Here is a 25789-nt window from a genome sequence, read left to right as displayed (position 1 = left end):
AGGCCCGCTTCGATAGAAAGATAAAAAACGTAATATTTCTCTCATTTTTAGAAATAAATACACATAACTTTATATCATTGGAAAGGGTTAAACGCCAGCATTTTTTTAAGTTCATAGCCAGCTATGATTTCCATTTAAAAAATTATATTTTTTATTATTTTTGACAAAAAAGAAAGTATAGAAAAAACTGACTACGCCACTGGATTGTGCTTAAAAAACTGCCTTTTTTACAACGTTTTTACAGAATTTTATTATTCAGCGAAATACAAAAGTTATTGGCAATTTTCCAAATGGTAAAAAATTAAAAAAGAACCCGTATCTCAGTTGGCAGTGAAAATATCAACAGGCGGTTTACGCCATTAAACGTGTCTCAGAAATCGAGCCCATGACATCTATGTCGGTTTTGCTCTATCTAGTTAGGAAATAGGGTTTCTCTGTTAAAACAGACCAATCTCGAGCACCCTGTACACAATCTGCCTGAAAAGTCCCGGTCGACGAATTCAACCTTTATTTACTGGACTACTACTATTATCGTTTCTCAAGAACGTTTAACCTAGCATCACACGTGAATCCACCTGGGTAAATGAAACATTTCATTGGAACATGGGTACGTACTTAAGATTTATCTCGTATTAAAACTTTTCTTAAGTAGATTTTTATTCTTAAACGAACACTATCAAAGTACGCAATATATCTTGGAAACAAAAATGAATGCACAAAAAAAAACTAAACAGAAACAAAGCATTTGGACGAAAAAACAAAACCAATCGTGATCAAACATAAACAGCGACTAAGAACAATGAGACTTTCACTCATGGTACTCATGGTACTAGCTCTACTCTTCGCATAGTCCGTGTTGTAATTATAATAGTGTGGTCGCTCACCTCGGGCAGTACGGACGTGTAGCTGAGCAGGAGTACTGTAACCCATCGCGTTGTGGGCACGCAACTCTACGCGGTAGAGGGTGTCCGGACTTAGGTATTCTAGTTGGTAAGTGGTGTACTGAACAGACTGGGGCTGGTGTTCGGTGCAGTCTCTTTCGCGGTACTGGCCTTCAGATCTATCCACCTGGAATAAAGATAAAACAAGTTGTAAAAGGTCTTTCAGTAAGTGGCCGCAACTAATATACAGGGTGGTCCGAACTGTATTCCGGAAATTTCAGCAGCATATTCTTATTGGCCAAAACATGGTTAGTTTCGGAGGTACAGGGTGTAAAAATTTTATTTTTATTTCGATTTTTTTTCAAATAATTTCTGAAATAACGGTGTCTGGGAGTTTTTTGACATGAGAAATTTAATTTTGATGTCAATCTGAGTCCTATTTGTAGAGGGTGCCACCTACATGTGTTTTAGCTGTTTTGAAGAGTAATAACTTTTCGTCCGTACCCGTATAACACTACTGGGAGAAAAAATATATATTTCCGTGATTTTTTAGATTATTTAAAATGAAAATAGTCAATATATGTCATTATTGACGAAAAATAAACATGTTGGTAAGTTATTTTATTGAAATGATAAATTTGTTAATGATATATACAAGGACAATCGATAATATTTTTGGCGAGGTTGAGCCCTAGACGTCATTACTTGGTCCGTACTCTTCTTTAGTTATTAATGACGCATATTAATTTTTATATTGATTAAAAATAATTTTTAAATGGTGTAGTTTCAAATTCGAAAAAATATATTTTTTTGGAAATATATTTGTGAGTCTGAAAATATCCTATCCTTTTTTAATCCTTCTATAATTAATTTTGACAAGTTTTACGTCAATGTTTAGTAAATTACGTCTAGAGATGGACCTCGGCAAAATGATTATCGATTGTCATTCCCCAACCGTTTTTGATGCTTTTTTTCGATCATACGGTATTTATCTTTCCAAAAAATCCTATATGAGTTTTTCGCCACTGGAAGAAAATCTACAAAATAAAATAGTTATTTTATGTAAACACTTCTGCGTTAATCTCAAACGGAAACTACTTGTCAGAAGTTAGGTTTATAGATATACAAATTTGCCTAACGAACAAAAAAATGCTTAACGTTTCGGAAAGTTTATCTCTTTCCGTCGTCGGAAGCAAAAAAATACAAAGAATAAAGAAAAAAAACTATTTAAGCTAGAATGGAAATAGTCAATACATGTCATTATTGACGAAAAATAAACATGTAGGTAAGTTATTTTACTGAAATGATAAATTTGGGAATGATATATATATATATATATATATATATATATATATATATATATATATATATATATATATATATATATATATATATATATATATACAAGGACAATCGATAATATTTTTGGCGAGGTTGAGCCCTAGACGTCATTACTTGGTCCGTACTCTTCTTTAGTTATTAATGACGCATATTAATTTTTATATTGATTAAAAATAATTTGTAAATGGTGTAGTTTCAAATTCGAAAAAATATATTTTTTTGGAAAAATATTTGTGCGTCTGAAAATGTCCTATCTTTTTTTTAATCCTTCTATAATTAAGTTTGACAAGTTTTACGTCAATTTTTAGTAAATTACGTCTAGAGATAGACCTCGGCAAAATTATTATCGATTGTCATTCCCCAACCGTTTTTGATGCTTTTTTTCGATCATACGGTATTTATCTCTCGAAAAAATCCTATATGGGTATTTCGCCACTGAAAGAAAATCTACAAAATAAAATAGTTATTTTATGTAAATACTTCTGCGTTAATCTCAAACGGAAACTACTTGTCAGAAGTTAGGTTTATAGATATACAAATTTGCCTAACGAACAAAAAAATGCTTAACGTTTCGGAAAGTTTATCTCTTTCCGTCGTCGGAAGCAAAAAAATACAAAGAATAAAGAAAAAAAACTATTTAAAATATTTAAATTCAACTATTCGAGAACACTTTAGTTTTTTAAAACAGATACGTCTACAAAAACCGTTGACGTTCTGTTAAAATGACATTATATCAAGGTAAACTTCAAAATTAACAATTACTATCTGATAACAATTCGTCACCCTAGAATAAGATTGTTCTATTTCCATTGTACCATTTCGATGAAACTGAGAAAACAAGGTTTAAAGTTTAAACTGGATATCCGTGAACACTATATACCAAAATGATCAAACATATAAATTAAAGGTATCAAACATATGTATTTATTTTACTTTTAGAAGCTTTATTTAAAAGATATTAGTGATTTTAGATTTGGATATAGAACAAATGTGTCTATTAGCTGTGCATTGAGCCGATTTTAGGGATATAGACCAAAATAAGGAGATATAGAATAATATAATACTCATTTTAAGCTGATTTATTTGTATTTCAAAATATTATTTCAACACAAAATAACTGAAGTGGAGACATTAAGACATTAACTAAAAACAACATACAAAAATATAAACCTAAAATACAATAGTAGTAATTATTCGTCTGCATTGTTTATTAAAAACGATCATTTTTTTCCGCCTATTTGTTTGGTATGTATAGTGTTAGAATAACTTAATCAGATTTTAAATCTGATTTTTAACTTTCATTGGATTATTTAAATATTTTTTTAGCTATATCTACTATTGATAGTACCGTATGATCGAATAAAAACTGCGTCAGCGATGGCTATGAAATGACTGTCGATGACATTTCCCATATAATTTTACATATAAAATGACAGCGATCTTCATTTCATAGCCATCGCTGTCGGCGTTTTTATTCGATCATACGGTATTAGAGAACGATTGAGCAGTCAATTGAGTTGAAGCAATTGGTTTCACGAAATTCCAAAGTGTGAAACATTCGAATTTGCTAACAAATCAGACAATCAGTGGTTTTCAAACGAACGATTGAGCAGTCAACTGAGTTGAAGCAGATGGTTTCACGAAATTCCAAAGTGTGAAACATTGGAATTTGCTAACAAATCAGGCAATCAGTGCTTTTCAAACGAACGATTGAGTAGTCAATTGAGTTGAAGCAGCTGGTTTCACGAAATTCCAAAGTGTGAAACATTCGAATTTGCTAACAAATCAGGCAATCAGTGCTTTTCAAACGAACGATTGAGTAGTCAATTGAGTTGAAGCAGCTGGTTTCACGAAATTCCAAAGTGTGAAACATTCGAATTTGCTAACAAATCAGGCAATCAGTGGTTTTCAAACGAACGATTGAGCAGTCAACTGAGTTGAAGCAGATGGTTTCACGAAATTCCAAAGTGTGAAACATTGGAATTTGCTAACAAATCAGGCAATCAGTGCTTTTCAAACGAACGATTGAGCAGTCAATTGAGTTGAAGCAGCTGGTTTCACGAAATTCCAAAGTGTGAAACATTCGAATTTGCTAACAAATCAGGCAATCAGTGGTTTTCAAACGAACGATTGAGCAGTCAACTGAGTTGAAGCAGATGGTTTCACGAAATTCCAAAGTGTGAAACATTCGAATTTGCTAACAAATCAGGCAATCAGTGCTTTTCAAACGAACCGATTTGCCGCCTATTTGACAAACGAACGTTTAGTGGTGCAATTTCAAACCAAACCAAACCAAACCAAAAACAGATACATACATTGTATGTTAGAGAGATACGGTATTTAATATGTAATATTAAAAATTGCAACTTAAATTTGTATTATTAGTATCTTTAAAAAAAATTGATAATTGCCTAAAACTAAGAAAATTTCGTATTTGCTTCAGAGGCAACTAGTTGCAAACTATTTTCAAACATTATCTAAAAAAACATTATTAAGAACTTGTAGAGTAGACCAAGAACATCTTATCAACTAAACTGTACAAAGTTTGTTCCCTTTGATGTTCCTCTTTACTTTAAAATGTAGTAAACTATTTTGCGGAGCGTTTGCGATAAAGTTTGCGTTAAATAACTCGAGCCGGTAATAAATTTCACCACTACAGGAAGTTTGTGTTCGCTTAAGGGAGAGTAGAATATGAAAACATGCGACCTAAACAAGATCTCCCAAGTTTGAGAAAGCAGTTGTTGTTTTTTGTAGACCTTAAGTCGAGTTTTGTCATGGAAAAATAATAGAATTTCATTTTTGTCGTTCAATTTTGATGTCATATTTTATAAGTAATACTGTAAACACAATATGGGCACCTGATTAACCTATCAACTATTATATTGGCTCACGTGGTATATTTTTCTTATATACAGGGTGGCGCCTTTCATACGCCGTGGAAGCTCCAAGGAGAACGGTAATTTATATCGAAATGAAATTTTGGCAGCATATGTAGGTTAACTGAAAGCATTTTATAAAAATATATAGTATTATACAGGGTGTACCCAAAAAAAGTTACACATCAAAGTTGTGTTTTTTCTAATGGAACACCCTATATATTAATTGATTTTCGGATTTTAGTAAAAAAACAAAGGTGAATTTTATTAAAGAAGCATATACCTAAAATCTAAGGATCTTGACATATTTCACATTTTGTGAAAATGAAGAGTAAATTTTAAATTTGGATGACAGGTACCTAAATTTTAATTGACCTTTTATAGCCTGATATTTAATTACAGTATCCACTGTTTGTTAAAACAAATTGACATTTGTCCCGAAAAGTTATACAGGGTGAGACAAAATTAATATGGAACATTAGTCACTTTTAAAAGCAAGTTACTCCTTTATTTTAAATGGAACACCCAGTATATTTTTCCGGTGTTCGATGGGGAATTTATATATCTTCAAAATATTATTAAGGTTGCCCACCCCTCAGACAAAGATTTTCCCACATATTTTAATTTATATGATTTTGCGTCAGTCAATCTTTATTACTTGAAACAATCTAGGTGGCTGTGTGATATTACCTTTTGGTAATTTAACAAAAATTAAAGATTGTAGAGTAAAATACTCAAGGATAATAAAAAGATACACGTTTAAAACATATTTTAATTATTACAGAATTAAAACTAGATATAAACCTATAATTATGTGACAGAAATTAGCTAGATGAAATCAAATGCTCCAAATGCTTCCTTTCCTGGTTACTGCTTAAAACGATTGCCTTTTCAAAAGGATCTTTTCATTTTAAAAGGCATATATGGAGTTCTACCTTGAAAAGCATCTACAATCATTTCTCTCATGTTGTCGACAATATAGTTGGTCGAGTTTTGTATACACTGTCTTTAACATATCCCCATAAAAAAAACAGACTAGATAAAATCAGGAGCATTTAAGTATTCTATTAATTGGTGAATGCACACTGCATTTTGCACTGCATCCACCAACTAATAGGATCATTTGTCAAGTTTGCATTTTCGAGAAATTCAGTTCTGAGAAATTTGTTTGTTTTAACTGACATAAAATGAAACTGCAACTAGTGGTTAAAGTTGGACTAATTAGGCAGCTATATTGAAGTAACGTAAGACATATCACAGCCACCTAGATTTTATGAAATAATAAAGATCTACTCAGATCAAACCATGTAAATGAAAATATCTAAGAAAATCTTTGTTTGAGGGGTAGACAACCTTAATAGTATTTTAAAGAGACATGAATTCTCCATTGAATATCGGAATAATATACTGGGTGTTCCATTTAAAATAAGAGAGTAACATGCTTTTAAGGTGACCAATTTTCAATATTAATTTTGTCTCAGTATTTATTATTATTTTTTTCAATATTGTTTTGTCTCACCTATAACTTTTTGGATCAAGTTTTAATTTGATTTAAAGTACAAAAGTTAATTTAACTACATATTAGGCTATACCGGGTAAATTCCAATTTAGGTAGCTTTTATTGTAATTTACAAATTGTTCTTCATTTTTAGAAAATGTTAAATATGTCAAAAACCTTACATTTTAGTTATATACTTCTCACCTTTATTTTTCTCCCAGAATCTGAAAATCAGTTAATATATAAAGTGTTCCATTACAAAATATACAACTTTGATATGTAACTTTTTTTAGGGACACCCTATAGAACTCTCTATATTTTTAAAAAATGCTCTGAATTAACCTACATAAACTCACAAAATTTCATTTCAATTCAAACTGTTGTTCTCCTTGGAGCCTCCGCGGCGTATGAGAGGCGCCACCCTGTACTGTACAGTATCATAGGCGTAGTGAGTTTTAATTTAGAGTGGGGCTAAAAATATTAAAATAGGTACGAAAATATGTCTTATAACCTTATACGTTGTAGAATGTAGAATGTATGTGAGGGGGTTATTATTAACCACATTTATATGGATATTTGTGGTGTTGGTTGCTGGTTGAATCGATTTTATCTATACTTTATGAGGTTAATTTTACCGCATGGCAGATAATTCTCGTTTATACCTTGTTAAAAATGAAAAAAACATGGTATCTATAATATTATAATACTCACCACACAGTGTCGAATGTCGTAATAGTCTATCGGTTCACCATTATCAGCTGGAACATTCCATCTCAGCTCGAAATGATTCGAATAAGGACTGACTACTTCTTCGTCTATCGGTAACTCGTCACTGACCACTAATGATGGCAGCAAAATTCGCGGTTCCGCCGGTGTAGACCTTCTGGGCATTGTGATGGTCTCTCCGTTAATCCATGGACCTATTCCTACTTCGTTCCTGGCCGCAAATCGGAAATGGTACGTCACTTCCGGTATAAGGTTCTCCAGAATATATGGAGCACCTGGAAGAGATTAAATCAGTATTGGGGGAAATATATGACTGGGCGTAACCAAAGACATCTAAATAAAGGGAGACAAAACAATTTACATTTTATCGCGATCACGAACCGTGTTCCGCAAAAATCGATGATGACAGATTCACACGGTATGTGATAGAATACGGTTCGAGTTCCAAATGTTGTTATTGTTATTAATGGTTTTGGGTACCTATAGAAATGTTAAACTAAATATTTGTATAGGTATATAACTTTAATTAATATACATAGATTGTACCAGGATTATACCTTTAAAATTATTTTTAGTTTTCTGATTAAATTATATTAGGAAAATTACAATGACAACTAGCGGCATCGCTGTGGATTCATCTTTACTACGAAATTGTCGAAATCTGTAGGAATTACGCTGACATTTGACGTTTTCATTTGTTTTCATTCAACTTATATTTGACAGCGCGCCGTTGTGAGTTTTCTTCGGTAGTTTGTATATGTTCTTCGGTAGTTGAAAGTTTTTGTAGCTTTTGAACAACTTTCTAATAATTATTAGTGTTTATTGCAAAGAAAACTATTAATTTAAATTAGTTTTTAACTATCTCCGATGGTTCGCCAGTGCATTGTTTCTTGGATAGATTCTAACCCGGAATTGATATTTCGACGGTAAGTTTCATTACGTTTTTTTTACCTTTAGCCATGCTTACAGTAGCGTATTTAGATAATTTTAACTATAAGATTATTATAAAAATACGTATATTTTCTTATTTGTTGGCGCTTTCGATTGTGAAATTAGAGTTACCCTCAGTTACACCTCAGGCAAAACTAGTTATAATGGAAATTGGTATGAGGCAATCCCAATTAATTTTTGATAAAAAAAAACATCACGCCACCGTCACGCCACTGATAAAGCCAAATGACAGAAAGATAGACGAAACTCAACCGTGTTGTCATATTTATGTACCCATCTCTTTTTAACTCTCATAAAAGTGTCAAACCATGTATGATTCTAAAAAATTGAGTTTCATGAATTGAGTGTTCTGTCTACCCATGGTGCGTATTCATTATCCGCACGAACGAACGAACGAACGAACGAATGTTCACTAGTGGTATGGACGGGGACCGTACTATAGAACCGCACGAGAAGACCGGAGGCATTTGTTGGCGAACGCCTTTGATGTACCGACTCGAAACGGATGGTCGAGCGAACGAACGAACGAACGGCCGCATGCGTTCGGTCCCCGTCTAAATAAACCGCACTTTCATTCGTTCGTTCGTTCGTTCGGATAATGAATACGCACCTTATTAGATATCTTTGGGAGTAACGATACTATATCATTTTAACAAAGTAAGACATACATTTTGTGCGATGAAACATATACCTTATATGATATGAAATTTACAGTAAAAATTAAAAAATATCCTTCTATAACTCCAGACAGTAGCGTTTTGTAGTGCCAGTTCTGTCTACCGGTATAAGTCTGTCCAACGACAAAATCCTTGACAGTGATAGATGTGTCTGTCATTTTAATTTCAAAGTAGTTTATTTTATTTTAGAAAGAAATAAGTTGGTACAATTGGAACGCATAATTAATATATTTAAATTTTGAGTAACAGGTGATTACTTCAAAATATTGTGAAAAAAATCTGTATAAAACTGAAAAATCTAATCTTGGTTAATTAACTTTAATCTTAATTTTTTCTGCTAGTACTAAAATGTATTATTTACCTATCGTGTGATGTTATTTTACAGATACTCCAGTTTTTGGTACCATATAGATACGAGATGATATACAACTTTATTTGTGGCTAATACAACACTCTGGCCATAGTCTCTGACAAACTTTGTTTTTGGCGGTCTCTGGGCACCGAATATTAACTGTAAACTATGGTCTGGGTCAACACTTAATTTTCCCTCGAGTTTTCCTCCACTTAATTTTAAAAAACACGAAACACAAGTAACAACACAGTCCAAAATGCAAAATGCAAAATATTTATCATTTCTATTTGACACAAAATTATAACCTTAATTTGGCAAAAGTTTGACAACTCTCAAAAATCTTAAGTCGAGTTCATACGCATCGGAGTCCGTTTGTCGTTCATCGTTGCGTCAAACCAATGATATTGAAATATGATCTGTCGTTTTTGAAATAAACCATAAAACTGTTTAAAAACAACAAGAGACGACGCATGGCGTATTTACTTATAAACCCATCCATAGTTACCTTAAAAAATATTAGAAACTTTTTTTAGTGAAATAAATGGATTGGTGTGGAAGTCATCTGCTTTTTTTCTGTCATCGTCTGTCGAAATCTTACCTGAGAAAAAAAACAGAGTATATGTTGTATCTGGATCAGATAGTACTCAGTAGGGTGGGCCGAAAAAAGCCCAAAATGTTTTTTTGGAAATCTGAGTTGGCATAGTAAAAAAGTGGTAGGATAGGTAAACGATTAAGGCAAATTTTTTTTGAGAATTTTCAAAAAAAATTTAGCCGCGCCCCAGGAGCACTAAAAAATTTTTTTTTTCAACTTCAATATTTTGACCTGGAATAGTGTAAAAGTGAAACATACTACCTTAGTTATATTGAGGAAAAAAATTGGAAATAATATTTTAATATTACCAGGGGTGCGACTAAATAATAAAATATTTTGACCAACTTTTTTTCCTGTAATGAGGGAGCCTTTATTCATTAGATTTTTGCTATTCAAGAAAGAAAAAAGGCAAAAGTGTAAAATCTATTCACACACACCTCATTCACGCCGCTTCGAGGCCAGACGAGATCGGATATCTCGTGAGTAAGAGTCGATTTAGACACTTGTCAAGTCGGTAGGCCATTGACCATGATATGGCCGAGGACCGCGGTTCGGATTCCGCGTAAACAAAGTAGGCCCAGTCCAGATTAGCTCTGGCAGCAAAAAGGAGACGTTAACTGAAATCTTTACTTTAATCTTTTTCAAACCTAAAAAAAATTCATTTACACCCCCGGGGCGCGGTTAATTTTTTTTTAAAATTCCAAAAAAATTTCACTTCATGTTCTAACCATATTACAACATTCTTTTACTATGCCAGGTTAGATTTCGAAAAATGATTTTTTCTGCCCACCCTAGTACTCAGATACCCTATGTATCCACTGCATTGTTATTTTTTATTTTGGTAAATATGTGAATATTGGCCAAAACTTTTTAGATTTTTCAAAAATGTCTTTATACAGGATGTTTCAAAAAACATGTCCCATCTCCTCGTGAGGAGATTTACTACGTAAAAGTATATAAGATTTATTTTTTTATAGACACAAGTCTGATTCTATTTTGCTTCGTAGCTTCAGGGGTCTCAGTTCTTTATTATAACTTTCTTCTAAGTGCTTTTAGCTATTTGAATGAAATTTTGAGGGTAAAAATTACTGTAAGTGCGATATATTTTAATGCTTTATTTATGACAGATTTACCAGTGACAAACAAACACAAAAAAACTATTTTTAGAAGTTTTAATTAACATCCTGTAACCTTACGCATTTTTTATGTTTATAAGAGCATTTTCTCGTATTTTTTGAAGAGGAATCAATTACTTATTTAACACTTTAACCGGTTAATGACTTTAAAAAAATAAATGTTGCTATTAGACTTGGATTAAGGTAAATTAATAAAATTGCGTTTGTCTCTCTTATTACGGAGACTAAATTCGACAAAATATTAAGAGACAACTTTTAATCGGCATTAAACGGACTACATTCACGTCCCTGTTGCCGACACTTTTTAGCATTATATCTGCCGACACTTTTTAGCATTATATGTAGCAAAACAAATTTGGAAGAAAATTATAATAAATCGAAAAAAAACTTAACCCTCTGTAGCTACGAAACAAAGCAGAATCGGATCTATGTTGATAAAAAAATCTTATTTTCACATGAGGAATCTCCCCACGAGAGATGGTACATGTTTTTTGAAACACCCTATATTGTGATGGACAAGTTATTTATTAAACAGTTATAGAGAAAATTATTATTGTGATTATATTCCTTTGAAACACAATCTTTAATATACAATTAATCAGAAAATCACATAACATATTTTAGTTAAACATTTTCTTTAGAAATTAATTGAAAATATAATATACTGTTCTGGTAGTGCCTGTATAATAATTTAATTATGTTCACAAGACTATGATAAAGCACAAACTTGTTGAATATATCAGTGTACTTGCCCTGAGGTGAACTTCAAAGTTTAGTAAAACTTACCCTTTCATGTTGCTCAACTCTGTAACTATAATCGTTACGTCATAAACAGAAATTCATCTTAAAAAATGTCGAATTTTGTGTATAAAAATAAGATATGTAAATAATGAAACAATTAAGTAATAATATAGTCAATAACATTCAAAAAGTATAGATCATATGAGGAAAAATATGACTGAATCATTGAAAATGAATTACAAACTAAAAACAGTAGTATATTGTTTTATTAGGAGTAAAAATGATACTTTTTGTGGCGAGACTGTACGTGACATTACAGGTGAGGCAAAAAAGTCATTTTTATTCGGAATAGAATATTATGCTATTTTTTTAACATTGAAAATGTTTCTGTTATCCTATGTAAGGGAGCCCAAATCGAATTAAAATGCTACATTTGCCACACCATGACGTCATATATACAAGGGTATAGGAAATCATTACATCGCTAATTGTTTATTGATATATCTTTATTAGTTTAAAAGCAAAAATATGGGGTTTGCTTTGATACCTTGTCAAGACATAAGCGAAACTTTTAAATTGTTTTTTTTTTCATTTAGGCCTTCGTTTTTCGTTAAATGAAAGTTATATTAAAAAAAGTCTATTTTTAAACCAAATTTTCGCATGATTGAAATGAGTTATTCATGTTTAAAGTTTTTTTTGGTCATAAGCGCTAATGGAAATGTTTTTTATTGTAAATAATTATAAAAAATTACTCCCTACAAAGACTTTATTGTGTACTGGATCAAAAAATAAGTATTTGTTTTCTATATACGGTGGAATTAATATATCGATTTTTGATGATAGTGCCCTTTTACCCGGTCTAATTTTGTACTACTTTCGGAATAAGGGTCCCCATATCATGTACTGTACTTCCATTCCTGAAAAATTCAGCTTGTGACACCTAAGTGAGAGGTAAAGTCAAAATAAGCTTTAATCTACCTACATCATAGGTAGGTGTAGGTACTCTAGGTATATTCTACCTAGACAGTAGCTGACAGTAGTAATTAATTTGTTATCCGATAAGTAGTTGTCATTATATGTATAAGTTTAATCATCTTATACCTCCTATAACGGTAGGTTTTGGATTTTTTCCTGATTGGTTTGTTAAACAAAAATATACTGGGCATATAAATGTCTAACACATACATATGTATTGAATGTACTTATTTTAACCAATGCATTGTTTTTTTTAATCTCACAAATAAGAAATGTTTTATAGTTTTTATTATCAAAAACAGTGATTATACAATTTATTTACACCCCTTACACTGTTTTCTGTAACGGGTGTAACCAGGAGTATATTTCGTAAAACTCTTACGATATAAGAGGGCATAAAGTGTTTTATTCCTTAATGCTTAGATTAAAATTTAATAATATATTTGTACATAAAATAAAATAGACTAGAAAGCCAATTAATTAATATTGACGTAATTACTAAATAATTACAAGATTTTTTTTCTAATTATTTTAGTGTATTTTTAGTCACCTAATTATAAAGGAGAGATATCCAACCATTGCATTATTTTACTCACAAATAAATATTTTATGGTTTTTATTATAAAACAAGGATTAAATTATTATACACCCCTTAACCCAAACACTCTAAGGAGATTATTTCGTGACCCTTATTTAAAGTGGACAAGCTTTATTAGTCAATGTTTTAATTACCCAGCGTCTTTAATAAAAATCTAATGTAATTTTTCATAGAAATGATCTGACATAAAAAGCAACTTTTATCAAAAAACTTTTTGATTATCTACAAGGAGTAAACAGCTGGCAAATGTCTGTATACTAATGCCAAAGTAATGCCATAAATACAAATTAAATACCAAAATTTCTCATATAATGCCCCACTAATACCAAGCTGATTCCAATATAATACCACTAATACCACGAATAATATGTAACACATTTGTTTAACGAATTAACCTGTAACAATAGTGGAAGGTACGTGCACAGATTTTTTCCTAGGTATCTTAAAAGTCGTTAAAAAGTCTAATTATATTTAAAGAAGATATAATTCCAACTAATTGCATTATAAGGCCAATAATGCACAAGTAATACCATTAAAATTTTAGCGTTTTTAATTTGTGTAACATATTTCTTTAACGAATTAACCTGTAACAATAGTGGTAGGTTCGCGCACAGATTTTTTCGCCAGGTAACTTATAAGTCGTTAAACAGGCCTATAAAAGCTATAACAACATAGGTAACTAATATTTATAATTTAATTCGAGTTTTAATCTCAAATAATGAATGTTTTTACTGGTGTATTTCTGAAGTGTTCATTATTAAAAGTAGATATTCTTCAAGTTATGCGAAGTAATAAGTATAAAGACTTTTTCTATAGAAAGAGTTTTTTCTATATTTTCCTTTCAAAATAAGACTAATTTCTTCTTATTCTTTTAAATATTACAGTGTTTCTTTTTCCTAAAATGTTATACTTAATTTTCGCTTAAAATTAAAAAATCACAAATGGAGGAAAATATACGTTATTGAATAAAGTTTATACAAATCACTTTACCATAACAAAAAAGAAAAAACATGTCATGGCGGAAGATATTCAGGTGGCATTTCACACATTTTTCTATTAAAATCGAGATTAAAATAATAAACTTGCGTAACATGTTATACACGACAAAGAAAGTTTCAGAATCGATTAATACGCAATACGCTACGCAGTCAACTTATTCCTATGCGCGGATGAGCGTCTTCAAGACTCTTCCTTCAGCCAGGGTCACGACGCCGCCGAAGAGGAATCGGCCTACGTTTGGCTAAACAGGCTGAACACGGTGGAGTACGATATTGGCGAGTCTGAATATTTATAAAAATTTGCAAAGTAAAATATGTTGGAAAAATAATTAATCCATACATATATAAAAACTCAAAGGGTTTTTTTGTTGCATCCATCCCCGGCGAAACCGCTTTACCAATCTTGATGATTCTTTTTTTAAATGAAAGGTATATATGTGTAGATTTGTTATGAAATATTTTTATAGTGCTTAATGGCTATTTCTTTGTGTAAAACGACTAAATACTAAAACATACCTGAAAAACACCTACACACAATACCTCCAGAAATAAATTATTTGTCATTGTCAGTGGTGTGTCAGTTAGATTATATTGTCAAGGTGTATTACTGGTTGCATAACTGCATACTGCTAAAAAAATCGCAACGTGCATTGAGGAACCTGGCGCATTCGCCAGAAAGTAAAGAAAATTATAGAATTCTTTAGAAAAATCTAGAAACAACCGCCAGGGGGTATATAAGGCCCGCGCTTTGACAGTTTGACAAGTTTGAAGTCTGAAGTCTGAAGATAGTCTGAAGTCTGTTTTGGTCAGAAGTACGTTTTAGTGGCGATGGATTATTTCAGTAAATGGCCAAAACTTTTCGCCATTCCAAACCAAGAAGCATCGACTGTAGCTGAAGTATTGGTCAATAATGTCTTCAGTAGATTTGGAATTCCTTTAGAGCTTCACACTGATCAAGGAAGGAACTTCGATCAAGACTGTTCCAGAAGATGTGTGATCTGCTTGGTATTCACAAGACTAGGACAACAGCTTTAAATCCGCAGTCTGATGGGATGGTCGAGAGATTCAATAAGACCATTGAAGAACATCTCTCGAAAATGGTGGATGAACATCAAAGAGATTGGGATCAGCATATACCACTATTCTTAATGGCATATAGAAGTGCAGTTCACAACACCACCGGACTTTCACCATCGAAGATTTTATTTGGTCGAGAATTACGGTTGCCTTGTGACTTGGTGTTCGGATCACCAGACGACAGCACCACGAACGTAGAGGACTACGCGGATGAACTGAAGGAAAGGTTATTGGGAATTCATAAGGCCGTGAGAAGTAAGATTACGCTAGCCAGTGACCGGATGAAAGCTCGTTACGACCTCAGAGCTAATTCTACGGGATTTCAACAGGACGATATGGTATGGTTATATAACCCACAGCGCAAGAAAGGGAGGTCCCCAAAGTTAACTCCAGCATGGGAAGGTCCTTATACAGTCATCAAGAGGATAAATGATGTTGTGTACCGGATTCAACGCAGCCCTAGAAGTAAGATGAAAGTAGTTCATCTGGATCGATTGAAGAGATACCAGACAGGAAACCTTGATCGGGACGATCAAATTTGAGAAGGGGGCAATGCCAAGGTGTATTATTGGTTGCATAACTGCATACTGCTAAAAAATCGCAACGTGCATTGAGGAACCTGGCGCGTCCGCCAGAAAGTAAAGAAAATTATAGAATTCTTTAGAAAAATCTAGAAACAACCGCCAGGGGGTATATAAGGCCCGCGCTTTGACAGTTGGACAAGTTTGAAGTCTGAAGTCTGAAGATAGTCTGAAGTCTGAAGTTTGATAATACCGCGAAATACCGTTAGAGTAATAGTAGTTGCATAACTTGTGTTGAAAATAGTATAAGTTGTGTGTACAGAGTGAGACAAATAAATTCGTTAAGTATTTTATCGTGAGTTTAAATAGTGGACCCACGGAATCCGTAACAATATATTAAGTCTTTAGATATTTTAGGAGTGAGTTCATACCGCCAGCTTTAGCTACATAAATATTAGCACAAAGGTTCGTTTAAACGACATTAGTGAATTAGCTACACAAAGCGATTTTAAGAAATTCATCCTCTTAGAGAGTAAAATTATGTCTGAACAGTGTGTTGTATGAAAATTCCTTACTATTTGGTCTAGAAGAATGAAATCCTACAAAAAGAATTAGAAGAAATTTTTGAAATTCATCAACCAAATGGGTAAAGTTAGTAAAAATTTATATAAAACTTGGTGACCTCTGGATTATACACATAAAAATTGGCACAAAGGTAAAGCGAATTTATGAAATGTATACTCTTAGTGCGATTGCACGCACACCGGCAAAATCGGTACCGGAGCCGACGCTGGCTTTGCACACGTTCCGACAGTTGTATTTAATTCTATTGTATTTGCCGGTCCACGACTATTTAGCCGGATCGGAGATATGTGAAGGAGCTAATTTATTTATATACAATCGATTTCAGTTCCGGCACCGGCACCGATTTTGCCGGTGTATGTGCAAGCGCTCTTAGGGAGTAGAATAGGGAATGAAAGTTTGCTGTACGAAAATGTAATACCATAACATTATAAACCAGACAGTATAAAATTTTATACAAGGGTTTATTTAGTGACATCATAACGAAATATATCTTCCTCAATTATCCTTCAAAGAATAAAAAATAACCTATAAAGAGAGTATTAGTGCTCTTAATAAATAAAAAAAGATGAAAAATAAAAAAACATCTATGCTCACTAGCTCTCTATAAAGAAGTAGAAAATCATTTAAATCAATGCATGAACGATTCGAGGTGTAACGCGAACGTAGAACGTAGTCGCGGGAAAAAGCTAGTAATTTATTAAATTATTTTATGTAACTGATTAATTTTCATTGAAAAGGAATTTTTGTAATTCGCCACTATATTAGTTAAAAACTAAGAAACTCATCAATTTTAAGTTTTGCGATTTTGACTTATACTTTTTACAAAATCTGAACACATTTTATAAGAAAAAAAGCTTTTGATAATATTTGTGTAGATTGACTACAAGTTGTATAACATAAATTTCTCTACCTAGTGGTCTGCAGCATCGCCTTGTGGTGCAAACGTGGGTCTGTTAATCTGTGACGTGACGCACAACAGCCAAGAAAAACAGAAGCGTGGCTAAGAATTTAGTAATTTAAAAAAAAATGTCTTTTAGATATAGTAGTAGGTATTAAAAAGTTTTGTGTTTAAATGGGGTTTGCCTTTAACAGTTAAAAAATTATATCGTAAAGTGAAACTTTCCGTAAGAATTCTTTATCTGTCATCGATCATGATCTGTCATCATGTTAACCAGATGTTTTGTATGTTATTTTGTTTTTTTGCTTATTTGTTTTACGGATAGGTGGCGATCGCATAATTATTATTGATAATGTTTTATTTAATGTTAACATTACTACTTTTTCAGTGAATCTTTAAATCTGTTGTTTTTTGTTAAGTTTGTTATTTAAACATATGTATATAATACACTCATATTAACACTAATCATATTTTTACGTTTTTATTCATCATTTTCAATGCCCCCCGGTTGCATCTTTGTAAAGGACTGTGAATTTTTTTCAAACGTGACAAATCATTTTTTAAACAATTTTAAACGTTCAAAATAATATAAGCAGATTTAAAAGTAATAGCTTGTAAGTAATTATACAGGGTGCTACAAATTCGAGGTACGAGCATTGGTATCTCCGGAAACCGTAATAGATACGAAGATAGTTAAATTGGGGCAAAGTTGCGCCTAGGGCTGTTCACCAAGATGCCATCAAAAAAGTTTTAAAAATTTCAAGGATTGCCGAGTTTTTTGGAAAAAACGGATTTTTTGAAAACTAACTTTATTTTTTCCTGTCTTTACTTTTTAGAAAATCAAAAAACTAATTGCACATTCTCATAACTTTATTAGGGCTATCTGAAAGTATTTTTAGATTTTGAAATTAGCTGATGATTTGTGAGATACAGAGGTAAACTTAATTTTTTTAAATACGGACCTGCATTTTTTATTTCAGATTTTGAAAGAACTTGGTATCCTGAGTACAATGATATTCCACACTTTATACTTTTTTTGTTGTTTTGGGTACAACAAAGCTATTTAATTATTATTTAAAAAAATTTCAAGTCCAACCCTGTTTTTTAAATTATTTAATCTGATTATATTCATCGCAAAAATATTGATCAGTGCTAATCAACATTGAATAAGGAAAATTGAGTCAATTGAAAGATCCAAATAAATAATATCCAGATCAGCAATTTAAAGCTATTATTTTTAACTTTTCTTATTGTGAATTTGAAATTCTTAGTGTATGATCTAATAATTTGCATAATATTAATCGTAGTTATTATGACTAAATTAACTTCTACAAACTAATTTCTAATGCTCTACATAGTCTACATGTTCAAAAGGGTTACCACCCTCCATATTGCACAAATTTATTTTTCGTTCAATTTTATTTATATTTATTATTAACTTTTGAATAGATCTTCTTCTTATACTTTCGAATGCATTTTGTACTCTTTATTGTAACTGCCTAGATGTGTTGATTTCACTTTTTTGTAAAAGTTGGACCTGTCGAATTACTTGACGTCATCAGACGGTCCAGGAACCTCGCTGGCCATTATACTGCTCCAAGAACAGTTAACCTAATAGGACTGCTCATTCAGCCAAAAGTGTCCGCCAAGTGCATGCGAAAACTACTCGCTTTGTGACCTCATTGTAGCCCTTGTCATGGTTATTAGTCCTCATCCGGCAACCAATAATACATACACGTGCATTATTGGTTACCGAATGCAAAACGTTAATTATTTAGTTTATTTATTTAAACACCTTATATGTATGCAGTATAGAAAATTAACTGTATAAATCGTATTAAATACTCGGATAATGTATTTTTAAGAACAGCAGTTCCCAGCATCACCTTTTGCAAGCATTCTTTTTAGAGTACTTCCATATTTTGCTTTAAAATAATTAATAAACAAAATCGTGGGCACTTAGTATACACTTTGTCACAATCCACAACACAAAATGAACGTAATAAAAATAAAAAAATTAATTAGAAAACATATGCTCTCAAAATACATTTTTAATATACACTACTTTATTATGTTAACTAAGAAAATAACTTTAATTACCTTTAAAATTAATAATATACAGGGCGATTGATAGTGATATTTATTAATGCTGAAACGTTAGTAATGAAATATACGTTTAATAATAATGGAAATTATTTATTAAAATGCACTACAAAAAATGTTAATTGATCAAAAAAATACTATAATAACAAATTTTTTCTGTTTGCCATGTTATTTATATAGACCTAGGTAGATTTTAAAAAGTGACACAGGTACAATTAATAATATATTAGTTCGGCATAAAAGTTGCTGTCACGACATCGTACAATAAATTAAAATTCGTAAAATAAATTAAAATTATTAATTAAACAAATCTTTATAAAGAAACACAAGTATATCAAATTTGGGCCCAATCGAACGCCAGGAAATGGTATCGTAATATGGTACTACATTATGGTACCCCTTGATATGCTTCATGGTATCATAATATTGCAATGTCATCAAAAATACGCAAGTATATCAAATATGAGCTCAATCGAAAAGACAGGAAATGGTATCGTAATATGGTACTACATTATGGTACCCCTTGATATGCTTCATGGTATCATAATATTGTAATGTCATCAAAATATACGCAAGTATAGTCAAATATGAGCCCAATCGAACGTCAGGAAGTGGTATCGTAATATGGTACTATATTAAGGTACCACTTTATATGCATCATAGTACCATCATATTAAAATGTCACTGAAGATACTTACTATACCAAGTATAAGTCCAATCGCACGCCAGGAAATGGTATCGTATATGGTACTATTATGGTACCTCTTGATATGCTTCATGGTACCATAATATTACAATGTCACTGAAGATACGTAATATAAATATACCAAGTTTAAGCCCAATCGAACGCCATGTATCGTAATATGGTACTATATTACGGTATCACTTGATATGCTTCATGATACCATAATATTGCAATGTCATGAAAAATACGCAAGTATATATCAAATACAGTATGATACCGAAAAAAACGGCGTCCAGTTGGCTGGGAAAAGACGATCGATGACATTTCCCATATAAATTTACACATAAAATGACAGCGATTTTCATTTCATAGCCATCGCTAACGCCGTTTTTTCCCGATCATACGGTATGAACACAATCGAACGTCAGGAAGTGGTGTCATAATAGTAGTAAGATGTAGCAAATTTGAACGTAGATTTTATCAGGAAGTATTACAATATAAATTACACAATGGCAACACTGCATAAAATTCTTTTAAATTTCGTTTGTAGAAAACTGTTTTCTTTTAAATTTATCGCCCTCTGTTATGTAGTAGTGAAACTACCGCATCAAAATATCTGATTTGGAGACAGGCTTTAAAAGCCTGTCTCCTTTTGAGACCTACGATTTTTTACATGTAACGAGGCTTCTGTTGCGTAGCTAGATATTCTGTGCTATTAGTTTACCGTTCTTGATACTGTGCTCTACCATTTCCAATCCATCTTCCGGGGAAATGATTTGATTGTTTATATTATATTTTATTTAAATTGTTTTTTATTTATTTATTGCATTTGATTTTCCGTATTCAACCCACGTCACTGTTAACTTTGAAAGCTTATCAATACTGTAACGATGAATATATTAAATATTAAAAAAACAGAGCCGGACTTGAAATTAGTTTAAACAAATTGTGTGCAAATTTCCAAAACAAAAAAAAAATATTAAGTGTGGCATATCATTGTACTCAGGAGAGCGAGTTCTTTCAAAATCTGAAATAAAAAATGCAGGTCCGTATTTAAAAGATTTAAGTTGGCCTCTGTATCTCACAAATTATTAGCTAATTTGAAAATCTAAAAATACTATCATATAGCCCTACTAAAGTGGCTATGAGAATGTGCAATTAGTTTTTTGATTTTCTAAAAAGTAACGACAGGAAAAAATAAAATTGATTTTCAAAAATATCCGTTTTTTCCAAAAAACCCAAAAATACTTGAAATTTTTAAAACTTTTTTGATCGCATCTTGGTGGCAACCAAAACATCCCAAAGCGCAACTTTGCCCCAATTTAACCATGTTCGTATCTGTTACGGTTACCGAGTTACCAATGCTCGTACCTCGAATTTGTAGCACCCTGTATATCGAGAAAATATGGTTAATATATAAAAACCAGTTTAATAATATATTTTCGTACTTTTATGCCTAAATGTTAAAATTACTTTTTATATTAAAAAATGTCTATACCTATGTGACGGATTCATCTCTCCAAAAAAATCCTATATGGGTATTTTGGCACTGCAAGAAAATCTACAAAATAAAATAGTTATTTTTTGTAAACACTGCTGCGTTAATCCAATGGAAACTATTTGTCGGCAGTTAGGTTTACAGATAAAAATAAATTTGCCTAACGAACAAAAAAATGCTTAACGTTTCGAAAAGTTTATCTCTTTCCGTCGTCGGAAGCAAATAAATACGAAGAATAATGAAAAAAAAACTATTTATAATATTTAAATGCAACTCTTCGAGAACACTTTAGTTTTTTTTTAAACAGATACGTCTATACAAATCGGTGACGTTCTCTTTTTAAACTGCTGACAAGTAGTTTCCGTTGGATTAACGAAGCAGTGTTTACAAAAAATAACTATTTTATTCTGTAGATTTTCTTGCAGTGGCGAAATACCCATATTAGCTCAGTCATTGGGGATCAAAAAAGGAGCCTGCTTGGAAAAAAGTCGGGAAGTTTTGAAACTTTGCAGGTTTATAGGTTTTGGGGTCCATAATCCATCCATAAAATGCACATTCCCAGACTAGCCGCCGGCGTCGCCATCTTGCCAAGATGGCGCCCAAAATCGGTATTTTGTGAATATCTCGAAAACTATGCGTTTTTAGCAAAAATTTGAGGAGAGGAAAATTAAAGAGAATAAAATTTCCTATAAAATAGGTTTTATGAAAATTTTCGCTAAAGTCAACCGTTTAGGCACAAAATCCCTGGAAATTTTACAATTTTGCGTAAAATATGATATATTATGTATAGTAGATTTTCCGAAATCAAATGTCGATTAGGGTGCACTAAAACTAGTTTTAGTTTAGTTTCTTCAATTTTGTCATGAAACAGTGGCGTATCACTAATTCGCTCATTAATTTATGAATAATTAATTGTCGTGCTGGACAGCATTCATTGCGAACTTACCACCAGGTTCAGCATTGGTCTGGTTCAGTGGCGGATACAGAGGGGGGCCATGGGGCCCGGGCCCCCCTAAAGTCTCTAAATTGTGTCAAATATTAGGCTTTTGGATTAAAAATTGCGCCCTAAAAATCATATTCTACATTACTTTTTATTTGGCCCTCCCCTAAAAAAAATTTCTGTATCCGCCCCTGGTCTGGTTGTACCAAAGATGCCGAAGAATGGGGTTGGAAGAAAACAAAAGCAGGCATTACTCCAATCACAACGTTGAAACATCCAGCTCCAAAATCCCAATTGGCATTTTTATCCTGTAAATGCAAAACCAACAAATATGGTAAAGCCTGCGGATGCAGAAAAGCAGGATTAAAATGTTCAATGATCTGTGCATACTGCAATGGGAAATCCTGTGACAACGTCACTGAAGTGTCACTCGACGAATCCGATGAAGAGGAGTTGGACTTGCCTGTAGATATTTCTTTGACGGCTGAAGATGAAGAGTTGGACGTATTGAGAGACCACCCTGATCGACTTTGACATCAATGAGTCAGGTCCGTCGGGCTTGTGCAGATAAGTTAAAGTTTTTAATTTACCTAGTGGAGTAGGCCTCCGGGGAGACCACGTTAAAATAAACGCGCCATGTACTTTACCTCTTGGGTGGTGTGGAAACAAGTACACATTTTCAGTAATTAAAATTAATTATTCATAAATTAATTAGCGAATTAATGGTACGCCACTGTCTCATGACAAAATTGAAGAAACTAAACTAAAACTAGTTTTAGTGAACACTAACCGACATTTCATTTCGAAAAATCGACTATACATATTATGTATATCATATTTTACCCAAAATTGTAAAATTTCCAGAGATTTTGTGCCTAAACGGTTGACTTTAGCGGAAATTTTCAAAGAACCTTTTTTATAGGAAATTTTATTCTCTTTAATTTTGTTCTCCTCAAATTTTTGCAAAAAACGCATAGTTTTTGAGATATTTACAAAATACCGATTTTGGGCGCCATCTTAGCAAGATGGCGGCGCCGCGCCGGCGGCAAGCGGCAAGTCTGGAAATGTGCATTTTATGGATTTTAGTTAGGGACCCCAAAACCTATAAACCTGCAAAGTTTCAAAACTTCCGGACTTTTTTCCAAGCAAAAATCCCCAATGACTGAACTATATAAGATTTTTTGGAGAAACTTTATATATTTTCATTGTCGCGTACACAAAAATGAATACTTTTGTGACGTTTGAAAAAAAAATGACATCTTACTACTGTCATGGCTGATTTAAATAAAAAAATTAAGAAATAAGTAGTTTTATTTATACAGGGTGAGTCTTAAGTAAGTGCAAATATTTTTTAGGGGTGGTATATTTCAACCCCAGGAACACGTCTATGAGGTTTTTTTTCGCAAAAAAATGTTGAAAACCGTGCATTTTCTTTTAAATTTCACTGTATATTTTTCGAAAACTTTTAGGATTGTCTGTTCACCGCAAATTTTCCCACGGTATAACTTAATCTCTGATATTACCATACTTACAACTTTAATCTATGGTTACGGCAGTAAAAGGGATGCAAATACAGAAAAAATCCGGTGGCACTCAAATTTTTTCCAAAAAAAAAATAACTCGATTATTTTGGACTTATTTGAAAAATGGTAAAGAGAAAATATGTTTCTTTTATCGAGATATACCAGTCCTGAAAATATTTGCACTTATTTAAGACTCACCCTGTATATTCATGCGTTAGATGCGACATCGGCATCACTATATATCATCCTTGACATTTTTGTTTAGTTTTAATTTTGAGCGTTTCAACATATTTGAATTTGATTTGAAAATTCGTGGATTTGTTGGGTTTATTTTATGTCATTTCTTATTTATTCTACAATTGGTTTCGTGCAGAGTTAGTAATTCTAGAAGGATGTTTTATGTCAGAATTTATATTAACAGTGACATTATTGCGAATTCCAGAAAAAGACTGCAAAATGCTAGTTGTGCAGCGTGTGGTAGATTTCTGTCAAAAATCGAGAGAAATAAGAAAATAACTTCACCGGTAAGTAACTATACGTTACGTGTATTAACATTCGGTTCAGTAACGTAGCTCGTATTTTTATTAAATATTTGTTATAATTTTTATTAGAAATATATTTTTTTAACAATTTTAATAACCAATATCATTTATTGACAATGTAAGTTATAAAAATGGTATTTAAACATGTTAAAAGTGGGATTAAATGACAAGATAAAAGTAACTTCGAAAGAAAAAAGTTTTTCGGAGAGGAAAGTCTTTCCAAAAAAAGCAGGAAATCAAAACTCAAAAATTAATCTTTTAACTATTTCTATCAAAATTCCAAACACAGTTTAAACAATAACAAGAAAAAAGTGTAGAATCTATACTAATATATAAAATTCTTAAGTGACTGACATACTGATTAATCACGATCCTGCTCAAACCACTCAACGTAAGAAGCTCAATTTTGGCATACAGGATGATTCTAGGGTGTAGAGGTTCGATAAGAAGGGATTTTTCGAAATTCCAGTTCCAAGAGGGTGAAACTACCCCTCAAATATTACAATATTTTTTATTTAAAAAACAGTCAAGTTTCCAAAAAAACGCTTAAACACGTATATTTTATTTTGTTTTTTTTACATATTTTAAGATTTTTTAAAAATGTATACAGGGTGTTTCGGAAAATCTGGTCATTGATTAATCACGATCCTGCTTAAAGCGCTTGACGTAAAAAGCTGATTTTTGGAAAACAGATTGACTTTAGGGTGTAGAGGTTCGATAAGAAGGAATTTTTTGAAACTCGAATTCTAAGGGGGTGAAATTATCCCTCAAATATTTTATCGGAAAAACTCCTAAACACGTATATTTTATTTTGTTGTTTTACATATTTTAAGATTTTTCATAAATTTATACAGGGTGTTTCATAAAATTTGACCATTAAGTAATCACGATTCTGCTTAAACTGCTTGACGTTTAAAGCTGATTTTTGGCAAACGGGTTGACTGTGGGGTGTAGAGGTTCGATAGGAGGGGTTTCTCGAATCTAAAATTCCAAGAGGGTGAAAACGCCCCTCAAGTATTACAATATTTGTTATTTAAAAAACGGTTAGTCTTTCGGGAAAACGCTTGGACAAGCA

General features: G+C 32.2%; 1 protein-coding gene across 2 annotated transcripts in view; it reads right to left on the bottom strand.

Moving 5' to 3' along the window:
- LOC115875890 (fasciclin-2) overlaps positions 1 to 25789 on the bottom strand; it is a 469599-nt gene that overhangs the window by 46376 nt on the left and 397434 nt on the right. For both annotated transcript variants that reach the window (XM_030891453.1, XM_030891454.1), the window contains exons 9-10: positions 7308 to 7597; positions 885 to 1068 (exon numbers count right to left, since the gene is read on the bottom strand). In XM_030891453.1, the coding sequence (XP_030747313.1) occupies positions 885 to 1068; positions 7308 to 7597 (474 nt within the window). The remainder of the gene's footprint in view (positions 1 to 884; positions 1069 to 7307; positions 7598 to 25789) is intronic.

Source organism: Sitophilus oryzae, unplaced genomic scaffold (assembly GCF_002938485.1).
Source record: "Sitophilus oryzae breed Bouriz unplaced genomic scaffold, Soryzae_2.0 scaffold_1396_pilon_pilon, whole genome shotgun sequence".
Classification (NCBI taxonomy): Eukaryota; Metazoa; Arthropoda; class Insecta; order Coleoptera; family Curculionidae; genus Sitophilus; species Sitophilus oryzae.
The sequence above is the reverse complement of the archived record's forward strand: the minus strand, read 5'-3'. Positions and strand labels throughout refer to the sequence as shown.